Here is an 18,672-nt window from a genome sequence, read left to right as displayed (position 1 = left end):
AGTAGAATAAAAGAAAAAATAAAATAGAGAATAAATACATTACATAAAATAGAATAAAAAAATAAAAGAGTAAAAGAAAAAATAAAGTAGAATAAAAGAAAAAATAAAGTAGAATAAAAGAAAAAATTAGAAGAGAATAAATATATTACATAAAGTAGAATAAAAGAAAATAAGAGTAAAAAGAAACTAGAGTAAAACAAAAGAAACTAGAGTAAAAATAATAAACTAGAATAAAATAAAATAGAGTAAAACAAAACAGAAAAGAGAAAAAAATAAACACTTGTCTCCACAACAGCGTCTGCCGTGTCTGCCCCTGGTCGCGGGCCTGGGTCCGGCCGGTGCGGCCCGGCCCCCCGGTCCCTGCCCCCTGCCCGGGGCCCGGGCCCGCCCGCGGGAGGAGCCGGCGGCGGCGAGGCGCGGGCGGGCGGGCGGCCCCTTTAAGAGGAAGTAGGGCCGGCGGCCGCGCGCGGAGAAGGGGCCGCGCGGGCGACCGCCAAGTTGTGCGGGGCGGGCGGGGGGCGGAGTGCTGCGGCCGCACGAGGGGAGCCGCTTCCGCGCCGCCACGGATTAGCTGCGACCGGCCAGGTGCGGGGGAACCGGGGCGCCGGGGGGGGGCTGGAGGGGCCCTGGAGGGGCCTGCGGGGGAGGAGAGGGCCCGGGGGGGGGAGGCCGGGGGTGTCCCTGGGCCGGGGTGGCCTCGGGAGGCGGCCGGGGCAGGCCCCGGGGCGGGTCCCCCGCCGGGTCCCCAAGCCCTGCCCGGGGGCCGCCGTCCCCGCCAGCCCCCCCAGGGTGGCGGTGCCCGGGGCTGCCCGCGCTCCGCGGGAGGGGCAGGGCCTCCTCGGGCTGTAGGGTCGCGCCGGCGCGGGCCGGCCGTAACGAGCAACCTGTTGAACCGGGACTTCCAAATCTACCCCCGTTTTTCACCGATTTCTCTCCTCTCCTCGGGCGGAAGGCGGTTGCGAGCGAGTTTTCCCGTGGCTTTGCGCTCGCTGAGCCGTGCTCCGTACCGAAACCCCTCCTCTGGCCCGGGGGGAGGCCCCCGCCGCGCTCCCCGGAGCCCCCGGTCCGGCCCGGGGGGTGTTTGGGAGCCGGCGGTGCCCGGCAGAGCCCGGTTCTGCTGGCGTTGGCACGTCCCGGAGGAGAAGCGTCTTCAAGGGGGATGCTGCGGTGCGTAGCGGTGGCTTCCCTGAGCAGAGGCCGGGCTGACGGCGTCCCCTCCCCTGGGAAGGGGTTCGCGTGCCGGTGTCGGGGTGGCGGAACCTGCTGCAGCCTTCACTAGCGAATTAAAAATCTCATAACGAGGGGAAAAAACCAGCGCCGAGAGTGAAGTAAGGGCTTTGCCGGCGTAACCGTGAAGTTACAGTCTTGGATACTCTTGTATTTTATTCCATCTCTTTCCCCCCCCCCCCCCCATCCCTCTCCAGCTATGCTGATAAACGTTTCTATTGCAGGCAAAGGCATAGTCCTGAAGTTCAAGCTCCTCAATCTCTTAAGTGCTTGGGGAGAACGGGAGATGCTCCGTTTTTTTCTGGTCGTGGTGAGCTGCAGCTCAGCTGTCGTGAGGAAGAGCTTGCGATGCTTGAAAGCAAACTCTTGCTCCGCTTCTGTCTCTTGCGATGAGCGCAGACATGCTAATAATCTTACGGTAGCTGCCTCCGCTGTGTTCTGCAGCACAACAATCTCAACTCCTGCAAAGAAAACTGTTCCTGCGTGTGAGAAGGACAGACGAAAAGGAAAGGGCGGGAAGTCCTCTGGAGAGAGAGGGAAGAGGGATTTGAAGTTGTCCAGCGTGTGGCACAGATGTTGGGGGAAAAAGCATCTCTGTCGTGGGCTCTGGTGCTAGTGAAAGGCAAGATCGCCTTCTCCTAGTGCTTGGAGCTGAGGAGTGGCCACGCTTTCTCGATTTCCATCCGTTCTTTCTTTAAAACCCCTTTCTGGTCTGGAAGTCTTCTGCCAAGTTGCAGGGCGGGGGGGGATTTTTGCTAGGAGATGTGAAATTTCCCCAGCCACCTGTTTATCACAGTCCCCAGGGCTTTGTCCTTGCACTCTGCTTCCTTTCCGAGCTTTAGGCTCGCATCCAACTCGGTGTTTATCTATTGCCGTTTCTTGGACTGTATATTCCATCTCTTAGATTCACTTGCTGTCTCAGTCACGTACTTGTGAAGTTAACTTGGGCAGGAGGGCGAGCTTGTAACCTTTTAAAATCCCCAGGAAGGGAGGAGAGGAGTGCTGGGAATTCGTGCCAGCTTGGTGGTGTGGTAGCAAAAACTGCTGTCCTCGGTTTACGCCGAGGAGCTGAGTCGAGGTGCTGAGCAGGGAGCTGGTTCCCTGTGCCTGGCTCACCTTTCAGGATCTGGGATGCTCTTTGGGACAGGTCACTTGGGGTTGCGCAGTCAACTGTGCCGTCGTCCGAAATGGCAATGGGCTCTCCTCTCTGCTTGGCTGAGGCTTAGGGAGCTTGAAGCGTACTCAGCATCTTGAGCAAAGTCCTCCCGCACGACTCCGGCTGTCCTCTAGTGTGGGAGCTGTTGGCCAGATGCTTCCTCGTCCACATTTGGCTCTAACACGGCCCTTTCGTTGATGTGATGTGAAGTACCGGCGGAACTGAAACAGTGCGATTTAGTCCCGTTTGTGGAGGTTGGACTGTACTGACGTGTGCCGTGTTCTGTGACTCGTGCTTCTCTGTAAATGGGCCAGGGATCTCTATGGCCACAGTACACAAAGGAAAAATGTTTCCCTTATCAGCAGTGAAAGCGTGTGGGGTCAGAGAAGAGAGACTGCAAAACCCAACCAGTCCTGCACACAGCGTTCGGATCTGGGAAGAGAATTGCCTTCAACTTCTGAGTTTTAATTTCTTACAAGACAGGAAAGTATTTTGTGATACTTGAGCCATAAATGCTGCTGTAAGTGGATCCGTAACCAGCTTTGCTGGAGGTTTAGGAGCTTATCTTTAGAAATACATAATATCCAGCTAATGCTTTCAAGAAAGAGTGCACCTTAGGCTGCGTCTTTATCCTCCCTTTTCCAGGTGCCCCTGGGAGGCAGAGTTATCTGTGACTCCTGCTTTGGTCTGCTGCGTGCTTCCCTCTGGAGCTGGTGTTGTGCTAAAAGTGCTGTTCTGCTCCTGATGAAATGATAGAGGGCTCTCGGGCGAATTGTTGCTCCGAGTACGTGAAGCGGATGGGGAGCAGAGGAGAGGAACGGAGGCAGCGAAGGCCAGAAAAAAAACACTTTTGCAAGTACGCAAAGCCAGCGCAAAAAAAATCCATCGCGCTGCGGCGGCTTTGACTTCTTCCAGAAAAGTCTGGATGAAGTCCCTAGGTGTTTGGCTTTGTTGTTGTTTGAGTCGATTTGAGAAGAGGCAAAGGTGGTGACGCCACCGGACGTTCCCGTGTGCTGCCGGGGTAGGGCTGTGCCGCGGTGGAAGCGTCCTGCTGCGACCACGCTCGGTGCTTGCCCTTGCCTGCTTCGGGGACCGCGGTGCCGTATTTCCCAGGTACCGGGTGGATTTGGGTGAATCACGGCTGTGGCTGCGTGCCTCTGCGCTGGCTCCGAGGGAGCCCGTGGAACAGAAAATGAGCTAGAGCCATCCAAAAATTGTTTCAGTTGAAGCAGGAGGTGTGTAAGGCCCATGGCTGTATTGAAAGCCACTGTGATTTTTTTCTTCATCTTAACTGCAGCCTTTTTTTTTCTTTTCTTCTTCTTTTTCCTCTCTCTGTGTGGCAGGAGGTCTTGTGATGTGGTTAGTCTTGAGGTGATCTCTAGCTCCACATCAGTGGGCTTATTCCTTGCCTGGAGCCATGCTAACGTGTTGGGTTACTGCCATATCTCTTCGTGGAGCAGAAGAGCAAGCCTCGTGGGCATCTGCTTTCGGCAAGATACAATACTGCTTTTCTTCCGAAAGCATAATATTAACATGGGGAGAAGAGGTATTTGTCGGTGGGATTAGCCCTGCCATGGGAAGGGTTGGCCTTGCGGCCAGCTCGTGCTCCGGCTCCGTCCCTGGGTGAAGGAGCTCATAGCCCTGGCATCTCCTGTGATCTGAAACCCAGAGCCACGCTGTTGAAATAGTGCCTCTTGCCGTACTCATTTTATCAGCCTAAGGCAAAATGCGTGCCCCAAACTGGTGTTACCTTTTACTTGGGTGGGGGCAGATCCAAAGTTAGAGTAGATGAAACTGCTGTTGGTTCAAAAATATCCCGGCCCAGTGAGGACAAAAACGCGGAGCCTGCAAAAGCAGGAAGAAACGCGTAGCTCGCAGCTCGGACGCGATAAATATCACGCTGCCCCTTACGAGTCCTCCAGTGGGGACAAAGCCAGGCTGGGGGACAGCGAAAGGTCTTCCCGAAGGAGCAGGCTGCAAAATACGGCCCCTCAGACCTCGAAAAGAGAGAGCCGCTCTTAGCGTGCCGTCAGCCACCCACTGCCTGTGGTTTATCCTAGAAATATTTGTCTGTGCAGTTAACCTGTCTCCTGGAGTCGTGACCCAGCTTGTCAGCTTAACGCAGCATCTGCAAAGCCTGCAGCGGATTAGCTCTGCCTCCACATGCAGCCGTCGTCCCGGCGTGGACGTGTGAGCGCGATCTGTGGAAACCTTTCAAAATAGCTGCGGCTCTGACATTGCAATAGATGCAGATGTCACGTGAGAGGCAAGAAAATTGGCCCTAAATCGGTAATGCTCAGGGCTCTGATAGCCGTTCCTGCTATCCTGCAGTCGTTTCTAGGCTTTCAGATGAAGATTTTTAAATTGCAGCATCTGCTGTCTGACCTTCCCCTTTTGGGGAAGGGAAAGTAGGAGGGGTGACCTTCTACAAAAGTTACTTTCTCGTGGGGCTTTTCCACCCTCTGTGGCTGCGGGGAGGATGCCTGGAAGGCCGGGGGGGACAACCCACGCTGGAAATTCGGTCTTTTTGCATGTGGAGTTTGAAGGCGATTCCGCCTTCCCTCTCCCCTGCCAGAAAGGGTTATCCAGCCCCGTCAGCGCTCCTTCCCTTACCTGCCTCTTCTCAGCACCCGCTTGTGGTGCGAGCTGCGTCGCACAAAACCCATAACCTCCCTCCTGTCATCGCCGCATGGTCTGGATCTAAATCCTGAGCTCAGAGTTGAGCAATAAACTGCCCGCTCGTCCGTCCTGCCCGTGATGGTTGAAAAATGCCTCTTGCTGCTCCGTGACCTGGGCTTTCCGCTCAGTGCGTTTCCATCTGGCGCGGGCTGCAGCAGGCAGCTGCCTGATGGGCTCTGCAAGAGCTGCTGCGCTTGCGTCGGCTGGGTCTTCTCCTAACCCAGCTATGGCTTAATTTAACAGGGCTTTTTTTTTTTTTTTTTTTTTTTTAGTTTATATAAACTAATTTGACTTTAAAATTGGTCTGAATGCATAACCTTTCAGGGGAGAACGAAGATACCAATTAAAGCCCGGTATAACTATTTTTGGTCTTTTATTATGCTGTTTCCCTTTCTTATGTATGTGGCAATGCAGATAGGCTCTGCGTTTGCATGGCTTAGAGGCACGTAAAGAGACTGTCCTGCTCCTCAGCAAGCCTCTTTGCAGAAAGTGCCGGGGAGATGGGGTGTCTCCAGTTTCTTACTTGGGAATTCCCAAATTGTGCAGCGGATTTAAATTGCGGGGTGCGAGGGGTGGCTGGGGACCAGCAGGACTTCCTTAAAACCGAGTTTGTGGTGAAATAAAGGGCTCTTTGTTTGCCTAAACCTTGGGAATTCAACATTTGAAATCTGCATTTCTGAGTGGCTCTGTTAAGTTTGTTGCGAAGGCCGCTACTAAAGCGGTTTCCAAAAGAAAAATGTGGGTATTGTCCTGCAGAGCAACAGAACGCACTGGCTGCTCGCGTCTCGCCCGGCCTGGGGCTGTCGGTGCAGCTGGGCCGGATCCGCTCTCTGCTCCCTCTCCTTCGGCTTCAGAGCAACTTCTGCTGCCGGGAGCGAGCACGGAGGGAAAAACAAGAAAAGGCGATGCTGAGGGTAGCGCCGGGCAGCTGCTTGGCTCTCCTCGTGCAGCAGCGTGGAGCGGTCTTGCAGGGGAGAAGACAGAAACACCGCGACAGAGCTTGTAGAGGGGAATGATTAGCTTTGGGGAAAACATCGGCAGCTCCCTGGGCCGGGAGGCCGGACTCGGTGCCAGACAGGAAGCCGGCTGACGTGGAAGTGCCGTCTCGCCGGGATTATGAATGGCCAGGCGTGCCTGCCGCAGCCGCGCTCGGCCCTCCTCCTCTGCCCCGCACGCTCCTCACTGTGCCCTGCCCCGGCCGAGGTAAGCACGGGGACAGACCTTTCTTTCTCATACCATAAAACGATTCAAAAGAGCAGCCGAAAGCCTCGTCCCGTGAAGGCGAGCTGTCTTGTTTGTTGCCAGACTGGCTCCGGAGGCGCAGAAACTGGCTGTCATTAGTGCCAGTCCAGCCCTGCTTGCCATAATTGGTCTGATCCTCGCTCTCCGTATTAAAACGTCTCCTTTGATCGTAGAAAACCAGGATCGTCTTGTACCGAGAAACTGAGCTAGTGCAGAATGGCTGTGGGAAGGTATTTGTGAAGGTGGGGGGGGGAGTTATGGAAAAAATGTGCGTGTGTGTCCGTCTTTGCTTTTTTGTTTAAATTGTCTGTTTTGAAGCCGCTTTGCTTCTTGGGCGTGCTCTGTAAATTCGGTTTTTACTCGATGCGTCTGATCTATTGTGGCTGCTTTGTCAAACTGGCACGGGTGGTTTTGTGTCCTGTACTGGAAACTCTGGCCTGAGCGACGGGCATTAGTGGTGAGTAAGGACACCGAAAACGGCTCGGGGGGAAGGCGGGGGGTTCGTTGCTCCCCTCTCCCTTCCGGGGAGTCGTGGGGACGGGGTGACTGGCACGGGCTCGTCACCGAAGGGCTGCAATTATAAGCAGCCGCGGAAGGAGCTTTCAGCTGGACTCGGTGTGAATGCTGAGCAGCGATACCGTATTGGTGTCATCTCGCAGGACAGCAGCGTTGGCTTCCCTAAAAGGAAACTAGAGAAATCAATTATTTTGAGAAATGCATTGCTCACTGGGGTTTGCTTAAGGGTTTTCTTACCAGTGAGGCAGCAGGATGTGAGCCGCCCCGGCGCTGGGGTCACTGGGAGGGAAGCGGCCCCGTGTCTGACCCCTCCCCAGCCTGCGGGAGCCTTCGGATTGCAGCCGCGCATGAAACGGGACTTTTCCCCCCCCCCAGCCCTCCTTTGAAAAAGGAAGCTCTTTGCCTCAGTGCCTACGAGCGCTCGCAGAAGTTGCAGAGACGGGCTGAGCGATTGCAAGAGTAACTTGCCGAGGCTAGAAACGCAGGTAGGAGCTTGCTGACGTGCTGGCTTTTTTTTTTTCTTTTTTTCTTTCCCCTGGCTGTTGTTACACCCCTGCACGGTGCTAGCGGCGGAGGGGAGCGCTGGGTGTTGCTCGGGGCAGGCGCTGACGGAGCAGTCATGGGACTCCTGGAAGAAGGTTTCAGGCTGATCTGCCTCTGCGGGGAGGGCAGGATCCGGCGGGGACTCTGCTCTCTCCTGGAAGGCCTCGGGACGGCTGTGGCACCGGTCCGCTCGGAGCACCGGTGACGTGTGCTGTACTCTTGGCTGGCTGGAAAGGAGGAGTAAACAAATTGCCACAGCCAGGGGAGGCAATTTCCAGGTGTTTCGGAGGAGGTGACTGTCCCTCCTTTTTTCATACCCTCTCTGAGCTGCGTGTAGAAGTAACCAAGAGCCGGGGAAGCGACCGCCTGGGCTTCCTCTACCCGGAGCCTGGTTTTAAAGTGAGGCGGCACCGCACGATCTGCCGTTCCTGGCGAGGGAAGAGGAACGGCAGAGCGATACGCGCGGTCCTGCCCTGGATTGCCATCAGCAGAAATCAGCGTTAGGACTGGAGCTGTGAGAGCAGGGAGTCAGGGGAGAAAACGAGCTTTTTGGAAGGGAAGGGAGGGCAAGGCCTCGACACCCCTCGCTGGGCAGGCAAGTCGCCTCCTTAACCAGCATAATACCGAGCTGCTCCTCTCGTGTCCTTGGGAGTAGCGGAGAAGCTGGAGGTTTGTTTGTGCTCCGGACAGCCTGCCACGGCGTGGGGCTTTCTGCGGCGGTTGTGTGATCTCGGAGGGATGGCCAAGGTCCGCTCGGAGCACCGGTGACGTGTGCTGTACTCTTGGCTGGCTGGAAAGGAGGAGTAAACAAAATGTACTGCAGGTTTGTTGGGGGGGGGGGGGGGGGGGGGGCGGTTTCCCTCACCTTTGGAGCTTGCAAATACCGTTCAGGTGCTTTGCATGTCCCATATCCTAATTGTTCCTAACCTTTCCTTTCTCTCCTGTGCGAAGGCAGTGCCTTAGTGCTGCCCGAGCTGCGACTCCTGCCTGTGGAAGTAGGTGTTGTACGTGTGATATCATCTTCAAGCAATGTCAGGGATGCTTTTGGTCTGTGCCTTTTTTTTTCCTTTCTTTTTCTCCCCTAGAGCTAAATGTTTCTTTTAGCTCAGTTGCAGTCAAAGACCATAATTAAATAGGCTGCATCTGCTTGAAGTCTTAGCTACTCATTTTGCTAATGCCTTCAGACAGATGCTGAATCGTCTGAGAGATGATTGCTACTGTTTCGAGCTCCCCAGTTCTCATAGGGAGTGAACTCTCATCTCTTCCTCTCTGTAGGAAGAGGAAGTTGTTTGTAGGACAGGTACTGCCTCGATACCAAATAAGCCATATTAAAAGTCTCTCCGCCCTGCTCAAATGACAATTTCTTCTGGGAAATGGTCGGTGTTTGCTTCTTGATGTGTGTGGCCAAGCTCAGGGGATGTTTGGTTTTTTCCCCTGCGGTTTTGCCATTCAGCTTTACCCCATCCTCTTCCCTGTGCCGGGCCCTGCGGCCGCAGCCTGCCCCCTGCTCGAGAAACACGTCCTTGTCCAGCGGAAGGGACGGTGCCCGGCTGCAGTCTCGGGCCGGCGCGGATGGGAGCGCGGTCGCTGCAATCAGACAGATCTTACAGAAAATAAGCAGGAACAGAGTCGTACCGCGCCAAGGATGCTGCCAGTCTTCCGGGGAGCTGTATGGAGGGCGATGCTCGTGCTTCTTTATGGCTTGTTTGTTTTAAAGGACGTTTCTTTCTCCATCTCCAGTGTAAGGAAATCATTGTGTGCAAGTACTTCTCTGGGACTGATTTCCTGCTGGAAATAGCTGCAGACTCAGCACCTGCTGTCCACATTGCTCGTTACTCGGAGGCCGGCCCTGCCTTTGCTCCGGACGTGGCACCGCGGCGGGGTGGGCGCAGTCCCCCGGTGCTTCCGCCCCGCCGGGTCGCCTCGGCGTTTTGCTGCAGGATGTGGTGAGGCTCTGACACAGCTCTCGGTAACCAAAGCTGCCGCCTCGTGCTCAGATGTCCCTCCGCGCCGTTCAGCTACTTCCTCTAACCGTGTCTGTGGTGTGATCAAACACCTCCTAAGGACACGTTTTCTGGGGGGTTTCTTCTTCTTTTCTTTTTTTGACTCTCGCACGGTAGCTTTACGGGGTCGCAGCAGCTGTTTTAGCAGTGCTATGTGCAGCGAAAGCATGCGTGCGGTGAATTCGCCTTGCAGCCCAGGGTGGATCTCGCTGAACACATTAAAATGCTTTTTCGGTTTCTCCCAACGCGTGTCGTGGCCCATGTTGCAACAGGAGTTTGGATCTCTCTGCTCCTGCACAGAAGAGGTTACTGCAGCAAAAGCAGCACTAGGAAATGTCGAGCCTGTTCTTAGTGGGACAAACTGAAGTGGTTTGGGTTTTCTTCCTTGCTGCAATTAAATAAAAAAACAAGAGGCCTTGGTTTAAATCTTTTTAATCTTTCTCCAGAGAAGAAATGCTGATTAGCACTGTGCAGCATCTGTTAGAGACGGGCGGAATTGTGGCAAAGGTAGTCTTGACCTTGAATTTGGGATTTTCTTGCCAACAGTTGAGGATACTATTTACCTATGTGAACAGCACTATGGCTTCTTATAAATCTCAGTAGATTTTCTGCTTGGTGAAAGGGATTTGTTTGCTTGCTTTCTTACAAAATTATGGAAACTCTTATTTGCCAGATTAGGTAAGGCATCAACTTTAGTTAATTTCTGTTACTTTATTTATTTCTCTGTCCTGCACACATAAAATAATATTTTTGGTACACACAGCTTTCTGCCTTGAGCTTCCATCAAAGAGCAGCTTGACACAAATTATACGAGGGGATGGATGTGGGAACAAAGGAGGTATAATTAGCTACAGATAAACAGAGCTGTGTTTCTCGTCAGCATCCTTTCAGATCTTAACTTGTGTCTCATCCTCTTGGAGCTAATTCTTTTCCACAAACTGGAAGAGGAAGGCGAGCTTTCCCTGGTCTTCCAGCTTTCAACCGGCCTTCAACTTGAAGTGAGCTAAACTGAAATGAAAAGTATGTTTATGGTCTGTCTGCACCTGCAGAAGAGGCTGTGACTGCTCTTAGAGCTGGTGTTATTTCAGGATATTCTCTTTCTGGGTGCCTGAGCTGCAACTTCTTCTTCTTCTTCTCCTCTGCCCTTTCGTGTCCTGTCTTTAGCGCTATGACAGCGCGCGCAGCTCCTGCTCAAACAGCTGTTTTGCTGGAGTACGTCTGGCAACAGATCTGAATTTTGTTGTAGGTTGTTATAACCCTACCTTTTCGGTAGGCTTGTTTCCAAAGAGGGAGGGAAGCGTAGGTGAAAAATCTGACCCAGGTAAAACCCAGCTTGTTTTACCCTTCTTAATTATTTGGTGTATTGGAGCTGAATAGGTGGTGGAGTTTCTCCTTGTTTCTGCGGGGTTTGGGTCTCTTGGTGCGGTGACGTCGGGGTGAACGGCAGCCATCTCCTGCAGAGGCCGCACCTCTTCCCTATGGGGCTGTGGGGCTGGTTCCCTCATCCCCACGCTGAGCGTGTAGGGAGACCTTGCAGGGGTGACTCTTCGTTCGGCCCAGGTCGCCTCTGACAGCCGAGCCGCCGTTCTGCTGCAAGCTGGGCTGGAAAGAGAAGGGGGAGGAAAGAGAAGGGGGAGGAAAGAAAGCTGGCGTCGGCTTCTTCCCCCCTTCTCAGATCTGGGGCGAGGGCCCAGGTGGTATCCCAGATCTCTTCCTATGGGATTTAGACAAGGTTTCCTGTTGAGAGAGCTGTTCCTAATCGCTGCCCTTCTGTGCTGCCTTGCAGATCAGGACCAGATGAGCAGAGGGAGGTTTCTGTGAAGATCAGAGTCGCCCCAGCCCTGCCCCGGGAAGTGGCCCAGCAGCGCTGCGTCTCCGGCTGTCATCGCTACGGACCTGGAAAAGAAAGAAGAAAAGAAGAAAAATGTCCCATGCTTTAAAGCAGGTGTTCAATAAAGACAAAACCTTCCGGCCCAAGCGCAAGTTTGAGCCGGGGACTCAGCGGTTTGAGCTGCACAAGAAGGCTCAAGCCTCACTCAACGCTGGCCTGGACTTGAAAGTTGCCGTCCAGCTGCCGCCGGGAGAGGAACAGAATGACTGGGTGGCCGTGCACGTGGTGGACTTCTTCAACCGCATCAACCTGATCTACGGCACCATCAGTGACTATTGCACAGAGCAGTCCTGCCCCGTCATGTCGGGGGGACCCAAGTACGAGTACCGATGGCAGGACGAGCACAAGTACCGAAAACCCACGGCCCTGTCTGCTCCCCAGTACATGAACCTCCTGATGGACTGGATTGAGGTACAGATCAACAACGAGGACATCTTTCCCACTAATGTTGGTGAGTTCAGTTCCAGTTGCGGCTGGGGGGAGGGAGGCTGGTGCAGAGCCTTCTCCTTCGAGCCCTCGGGTCCCGTTTCTGTTCCAGGAGATGCTGTTGCACAGGTCACCCTTGTAGCAGAGCCGTTTCCTTTTGTGCTGGTCACAGGCTGGCAGCGTAGTAAGCTCTTCCGAGCACCTGAGAAACTTCAGAGCTCCTCTGAAATACCCAGAGCTGTACCAGATCCCATTTGGAGTCATGGATACCTCGAGTAAAGCCAAGCTGAGCCGAGGCAGTGAAAACAAGAGGCTGCTCTTAGAAAAATCAGTCTCTGACCTGACTCTTCAGTAGTTCATGCTGGACGTGGTCTCCTGAAGGACAGCTCTTTTAGAGCTGATTGCTAGCTTGGGTTCAACGCGCGTGCTCTGCGTCGGCCTGGTGATGGTGGCCACGTTTCCATAATTAGCCTCTTTGTTATTACAGGCTGGCGTTAGCTGACTCTGCCCTTTCTAGCTCAGTGCTTCCCGGCGTGCACTCGGCTGTTTGTTGCAGCTGGGTGGGATGCTGACACGTGCGTGGAGGGAGGGGCGGCGTTTCATCTATTGCCAGGGTGATGGAAACGAGAATTTGGCCTAAGACACCTAAATCTGCATATCCAAACGCAGCTTCGTGTACTGGCTTTGGGACAAAGATTGTTGGGAGGTTTGTTTATTTTGTGTTGAATAAGATGTGAGAATTCAGTATCTAAAGCATTAGGTAAATACGATTGGTTCCATTCAGAGCTCCCATCTTCTGGGATGCAAAAGACAAGACGCAACAGAGCTCCCTCCCTCCTGCCCCGGCGTTGATCCCATCGAAGCTCTGATGGGACGCAGTTGGCCCCTGTTTGGGACGCGTCTGCCGCCTCTGCCACACGAGCACCCGCGGGGCTCCTCCACCCGTGCCAAAATGCTGCTTAAACCTGGTGTTGAGCGGGCAGAGGGGGGGAGCAGGGCCGTAAACAGCCAGTTCTTCAGGCAGCTGAAGCACTGAAATCCTCCTCACCCGTTCCTCCTGCCACCCAAACGGCTGCTGTGTTGCCTTTAGTTAGGACTCTTCTGCAAGACTCTCTGGGGACTATAAGCAGGGTGTTTGTTCTGTTCGGGGAGGCCAGACAAGTTTCCGACAGCAGGAGGGTTGTGTGGGTTTTTTTTTTTTTTATTGTTACTGTTGTTTTCAGCTCAGCTTTTACCAGATTCCTCGCCCTTATCACCGACTGAAATGCTGCAGTTCTTGCAGAGCACTGAAAGGGTTTAACTAATCCTCATTCCTTCAGAAACGACCTGTGTGAACTTTAAACTGTAGTATTCTACTGAGATGGCTGGTTGGCCAGACCGCTCCACTGCAGGGCCCTGGCTAAACAAATCCTGAAGAACTGATGCCTTTAAAGAGGACCTTAACGTCTTTAATTTTTAACCAAAGAGCTAAAGATGTATCAAAATAAGAGACAACTGTGGGGAGTTAACAGCACCGACTCTTTCTTTTGGGAAGCTGCTTGGTCATATCTAGTATTTTGCACTGTTTATATAAACATGCCAAATAGGACTGGAAGAAAACTCTATCAGACTGAAACAGCTGCCGGGAATCTCCGAGGCTGGTCTCTTGTTTTCAGTCGCTGGCAGCAATCGATGGCGTGCAGCACTCTGTCAGTTAAGAAATCTGTGCTTTGAAAAATCTGATCTAAATGGAAAGGAAAAAGGATAGGGGAACTGGAAATTACCAGGGACAGAAGCCCTTTTGTCTCAATCTATCCGTTCTATCCATTTATTTTAGCCCCAAGGAACCAGTTTTAACTTCGCTGAAAGTTTCTCCTGGTTGTGTCTTCCCTCCCAGGTACCCCCTTCCCCAAGAACTTCCTCCCGGTGGTGAAGAAGATTCTCTCCAGGCTCTTCCGGGTCTTTGTCCACGTCTACATCCACCATTTCGACAGGATCACCCAGATGGGGTCGGAAGCCCACGTGAACACCTGCTACAAGCACTTTTACTACTTTGTGAAAGAGTTCAATCTCATAGACACCAAGGAGCTGGAACCACTGGTGAGTGTCTGGGTGGGCTCAGGGTGCACGTTGGTCTGTCGGGGTCTGCAGCCAGCGCAGAAGGGGCGGGCTGGGGGTGGAGGAGTCACAGAGGTCTCTGGTACTTTCTCAAAACTGGTTGCCCAAATTCAGGACATCGGTCGGCCTTGCGGTTTGACCGGCAGGAAACTGTGAGTCAGGACGCGCGGGCACAGCTGAGCCAGGGTCATTTGGGCATCGGTTGGGGGAAGTTGACTTGTTCTCCAGCAACCTCCTTGTGTTTCTAGCAGCTGGCTTGCCTCGTTTGCGTGCACTGCGTGAGCCCGGCACTGTCAGCCATCCAGGATGTGGATGGCTAAAACCCTCTCCCCGTGCTTACTTCCCATCCTGGAAAGCAGGGGCGACACCACCGCCTTCGCAAGGAGTCTGGAGGATGGAGAATGTCACCAGTTAGCCCTAGGAGGTGGTGATGGTGTTTCTAAAGCCGTAAGCAACAGAGCAGACCTGCAGAGCCGTCGGGCAGTGGAAGGGTGTCCTGCCGGTGCCACGGGAATGGGAGTGGTGGGGGGAACAGGGACCTGCCCCAGCTGGAGCTCTTAGTTACAGTGTCACCTGTCGCCCGAAAAGGGTATTTACGACTAAACAAAGGTGAAGTTTTTTCACCCTCACCTGGCAATCGGGATCTTCATTCACGCTCCCTTGTCTTTTCTGTCCCTTTGACAGAAGGAAATGACCTCCCGGATGTGCCACTGAGACCAGACCTTCCTGCTCCCAGCTCGGTGTCTCTTCCGAGGACTCCGAGTCCCACTCCTGTACTGGAGACGTGATTCAAGGGGAGAACAGAGACGTTTTGTTAAAGAAATCTCTATATTTTTAATGAGTTTCAATGTAAAACTGTGATATTGCAGGAATATTTTTTTAAAGATGCTCTAGATAAACTAGTTTTTTATAGTAATTTCTATAAAAAAAAGAAAATATTTTGGGCCACTTGGTGGAAATGCTCGCTCTTTGAGGAGGGAAGAGCCACCCTGTACTGCCTCTTCCCCGTCCCCTCACTGCAGCGGCACCAAGCAAGCCGAGCCAGATGCTTCAGATAGAGCCATGTCGTGTAGCTGGTGCTGCCATGGAAGCGGTACTTCCCTCCGGACACCCATTTCCCGCCCGTGAAGGGAGGTTACGTGGGGACTGGGGAAGAAATGCTGGTGTACGTGGATCCCCCGAGGTGCTGTTTGGTTCCAGCACCTCTTCCACTGGCTGCGAGTCCAGTTTTTAGACAGAGCTGCTTTTGTGCTCGCCCTCCACTTGGCATCCCGTCCCCAAGGCTTGGCCCTCCTTGCTTTCCCTCTGAAAGAAGTTGGACTTGGGTTTCTTTCATGGCTAGACCAGCGCCGCCACTGCTAATGGAGTCACTGCTGGGAGCGCTGCTGTTGTGAATCTGCTCTTGCCTCTTAACACCAGCTCTGAGCTGAGCTTCTCCCTGTGCACGGCCCAGCTGCGGCTCTGGGTGCGCCGTCCCCACGGGGGACGGGGATCCGCACTGGCAGCATTAGGCCAAGCAGACCTGTGCCTCGTGGGAACGAGCAGGGGGAAGGCGCTGGGACAGGCGTCGGGAAGTCGTCTTCTCGAACACCTGCACTTCCCCATCTCCTTGGGGTACGCTGACCCTGCCGAGAAGGAGCTGGGCTGCTTGCCCTCCAGCCTCGCTTGCTGGCTGTGTGTGGACCGCTTTCTGCTTCCCGCTAGGGTACGGAGCCTTCTCCCTCTTCCCGAGCAGTACGTCCCCGCTCAGCTGCACACATCTCGTAACCAAAGTCTGGTGTGCAGCCAGAGACCGCTAGCCTTGCCTGCTGCTTGCACAAGCAGCTCCGCTGCGTGACGAGAGCTTTGCAGTGCCCCCGAGGTAGGTAGATAGGTCTACCTAGGATCTGGGGGGGCGTGGGGGAGCAGGGTTTACAGTAAGAGAAAAGGTTTCTATGAACAGTGACCAAACTGTACCACTAACCACTTCTTCCTTACAAAGTTTTTCTGTGTCCTGGAATCTCTGTACATATGTGACTCTCATTTCTTGTACTATCATTAGGACACTCGTACAAATACCACTATAGTTCTCTGAAATGGAACCAATAAATTATGTTGTATTTACATAGCACGCCCCGATTGCTAAATGTCTCATGATTACGCGTTCGTCAGAGGCTTTCTATCAGCAAAGCAAACATGGTGTGTTTGGACTCCTGGGGAAGTACGCTGGAGAGCTGTTTCCTACAGTTGCTAAAAGCTCTTGGGTGTGTGCTCCTGGCTCTGCTGCCCTAAGGTTTGATTCCTCCTGCTCTCGAGGTGCCGGGTCCGGGCTGCTCCGAGCCCCACGCTCGTTCCCAGGGCTGTGGGGCAGAGCGGGCGGGTGCTGGAGCTCAACCAGCAGGCTGGGGTTGTCCTGACTTGTCTCTGCAATGTCCCTGTACCCAAGGGCTGATTCTCCCAGCTCTAAAACTTGGGTGGATGCGGGCAGGAGGGGTGAGTTCAAGCTTACCGGCTTGCTGACGGGCTCTTTGCTGCCGCTGAAAGGAGCTGTGGGCATAGCCGTTGAGGCTGACGGGCTAGATTGGCCAAGGCTCTGCATTCAGGGTCCGCAAGTTATTTTCCTGGTCGGGACGGGAGTAACAGGCTTCACAGCTGTAGCTCCTGGCTGTATCAGACCTGGCCGTGCCCTGCCTGCAGCACCAGCTCCTGCCCACTCCCCTTGCATGGCTGCCGCGGGCTCCCTGCCCGCTGGCGGTGCCGGACCTTCCCACGCCCCCTCCGGCCCCTCTCCTGGATTTTCATGGGTGCAGCTCAGCTGGAACCATGTCTCCCCCCAGCCAGGTGCTGCTAGAGGGTGCAGCGCAGTGCCGTGGCCGGAGTCCCCTGCGGAGCTGAGACCCACCACTGTTTGGGAGAGGGTGCAGCAACCCCCCAGCCCCTGGTGCACCCCAGGAGCAAGGCCGGATCCTGTGCACAAGCAGGGAAGGGCACAGACCCATGGGGACCCGAGTGCCAGGCTGTGGTGGGGCTGCGAGCGGGCGCTGAGTGGTGCCGGGTCAGCTCACGTTGCTTTTCATCTGCTTTTCCTTTCACACCGACCTTGGATGCCATAAGCGCTGAGTCCGGGGGCGTGCGGCACCCACCCAGCTGTCACCCACGGGGCTGCGGGGCACCGCCTTCCTCTGCCCTCCCTTCCTTTTTGGGGGGGGAAGATCTGGCCGCTTCCGTGTGAGACCGGCTCAGCCAAGGGAGGAGGAGGAGGAGGAAGAAAAGCACCTTTAGGGGAGAAGAGCCGCCGGGGCCCGAAGGTGCTGCTGCAGCCAAGCCTGTCCTCCCCGGCGTGCGGCAGCGCAGGATGTTGCCCAGACAGGTTTGCAAAGCCACCGCAGCCAGCGCTTGGCCTTTCTCTACTTCTGCCTCCGCCTCTTCCCCTCCGCAGCACCCTGCTTTCATCTCCCCGTGCGGGGGCCTTGTGTTTACTCGCCCGTGAGTCGCAGCTGCCTCGTTGCAAGTGAGTCAAAGTCTGCAGGCGAGCGGGCTGCAGCGAGCACCTAGAGCTGAGCCCAGCCTGGTGGAGCGGGTTTAGCTGTCACCTGGACCTGTCGGTAATTTTATCACTCGTCTCCCCGGGTGCCGGTGGGGTATGCAGACCGAGGTGTCACGAAGGCTTTGGTGAGAGCCCGGAGGAGAACAGAATTGCAGATCTCCTGCGTTGCAGGGCCAGGCTGCCTGGGTCGAGCAGGTAACGTGCCCAGGGCTCTGGCAGCCTCCCCTCTGCGGGGCTAACCCCTTCCCAAAAAACACAGATGGCATCTGCCCCGGAACTGGAGCAGGCACGGGCTCGCGGGCTGCGGGGCACTCTGCCGTGGCCGTATGTTGAAGGGAAGTATTTCTTTTCTTTGGCTCAGTGTGGTGTCACCCACTGCTCCCAAGGAAACGATCACTCGCCCTGCGCCCTGTCCCTGCTGGGCTCCTCTGGCCCCCAAATGTCGAGGAGCTCAGGAGCTTTAGGACTTCAGTTCCCATTAGGGTTTACTTAAAATTGGCCACTGGTTTCCGAAGCTGGGGAGTAGACACAGCGATTGCACGGGCCCTCGGAAACCAGCCACAGGAGAGCAGGGTCTGGGGGTCTCCTACAGCACCTGCAGCTGCGTGTCTTCAGCCAGAAAATGTCCGTGGGGTCTGTGCGGGAGGCACGTCCCTGCTGGGCAAGGACGGGGATGTCCCCGGCCGACGCTGCCTCCTTCAGCAGCAGATCCTGCTCGGAGCATTGCTGGGGCTTTGCTGTAACATAAGCACGTTCTTTCCCCTGCCCTGACCCTCCAGCCAGAGTGGCTCAGCAGAGATGCTGCTCACCGGTGCTCCGGGCACCGTCCCATGGCTACACCAGCGCTGGAGAGCGTGCCCCCTCCGGAGGGGCCACGGGCTGCGTTTCACATCCCCAGGAGGTGCTGCCTTGTCCCCTGCTCATCCCTCCTTGCACTTTTGCGGTTGGGAAAACAGGGGCGCGGGGTGGCACAGGACGTGTCCCCGAGCAGCTCTGCCATCGCGCTCAGCCCCTCCAGACCTTGGCAGCTCCATGGCTGCCCGCTCCTCCGTCCCTCATCCCTGCGCAGGCAGCCGGCAGCTTTCCAAGTGCTCTGAAATGTGCTTTTTCCCCCCAGCCCCCCAGACAGCTGATGCCTCTGCGGCCAGATTCCCCCCCTGGAGGGGACCCTGCAGGGCCCTGGCAGCCCCCCAGCCCTGACCTGCCACCCGCCTCCTCCCAGGCAGGGGGAACGGGGCCGCGGGTTTGCCCCCCTCTGGTTTTGAGCTCTGGGGCTCCGTGGAGGAGGTGACAGCCGTTCCTGGGACAAGGGAACGGTCACCTGCGCGGCACGTGCTCCCCTCTCCCTTGTACAGCGTGGCCAGGC

At 55.0% G+C, this 18,672-nt stretch overlaps 1 protein-coding gene across 7 annotated transcripts; it reads left to right on the top strand.

Annotated features, from left to right (window-relative positions):
* The first annotated feature begins 484 nt into the window (after nucleotides 1-484).
* Nucleotides 485-15,372, top strand: MOB3A (MOB kinase activator 3A). Of its 7 annotated transcripts, none has more exons than XM_076359300.1 (4): nucleotides 485-585; nucleotides 11,153-11,708; nucleotides 13,560-13,762; nucleotides 14,465-15,372. In XM_076359300.1, exons 2-4 carry the CDS (start codon nucleotides 11,291-11,293, stop codon nucleotides 14,492-14,494), a joined length of 651 nt encoding a protein of 216 aa, XP_076215415.1. In that variant the 5' UTR covers nucleotides 485-585; nucleotides 11,153-11,290; the 3' UTR covers nucleotides 14,495-15,372. The 7 variants fall into 7 exon arrangements, with proteins under 7 accessions (XP_076215415.1, XP_076215420.1, XP_076215419.1 ...); XM_076359305.1 differs by lacking the exon at nucleotides 485-585 and adding an exon at nucleotides 6,160-6,265; XM_076359304.1 differs by lacking the exon at nucleotides 485-585 and adding an exon at nucleotides 6,326-6,534.
* Nucleotides 15,373-18,672: the final 3,300 nt, after the last annotated feature.

The sequence above is a fragment of the Aptenodytes patagonicus genome, chromosome 25, assembly GCF_965638725.1.
Source record: "Aptenodytes patagonicus chromosome 25, bAptPat1.pri.cur, whole genome shotgun sequence".
NCBI classification, from domain to species: Eukaryota; Metazoa; Chordata; class Aves; order Sphenisciformes; family Spheniscidae; genus Aptenodytes; species Aptenodytes patagonicus.
This window is presented reverse-complemented; position numbering and strand designations above follow the sequence as displayed.

Excerpts from the sequence above, each read along its gene's own strand:
- MOB3A (XM_076359300.1), top strand. The coding sequence starts at position 11,291 with ATGTCCCATGCTTTAAAGCAGGTGTTCAATAAAGACAAAACCTTCCGG. Across the intron at positions 11,709-13,559 it reads CATCTTTCCCACTAATGTTG|GTACCCCCTTCCCCAAGAAC; the intron begins GTGAGTTCAGTT and ends CTTCCCTCCCAG. Across the intron at positions 13,763-14,464 it reads CCAAGGAGCTGGAACCACTG|AAGGAAATGACCTCCCGGAT; the intron begins GTGAGTGTCTGG and ends TCCCTTTGACAG.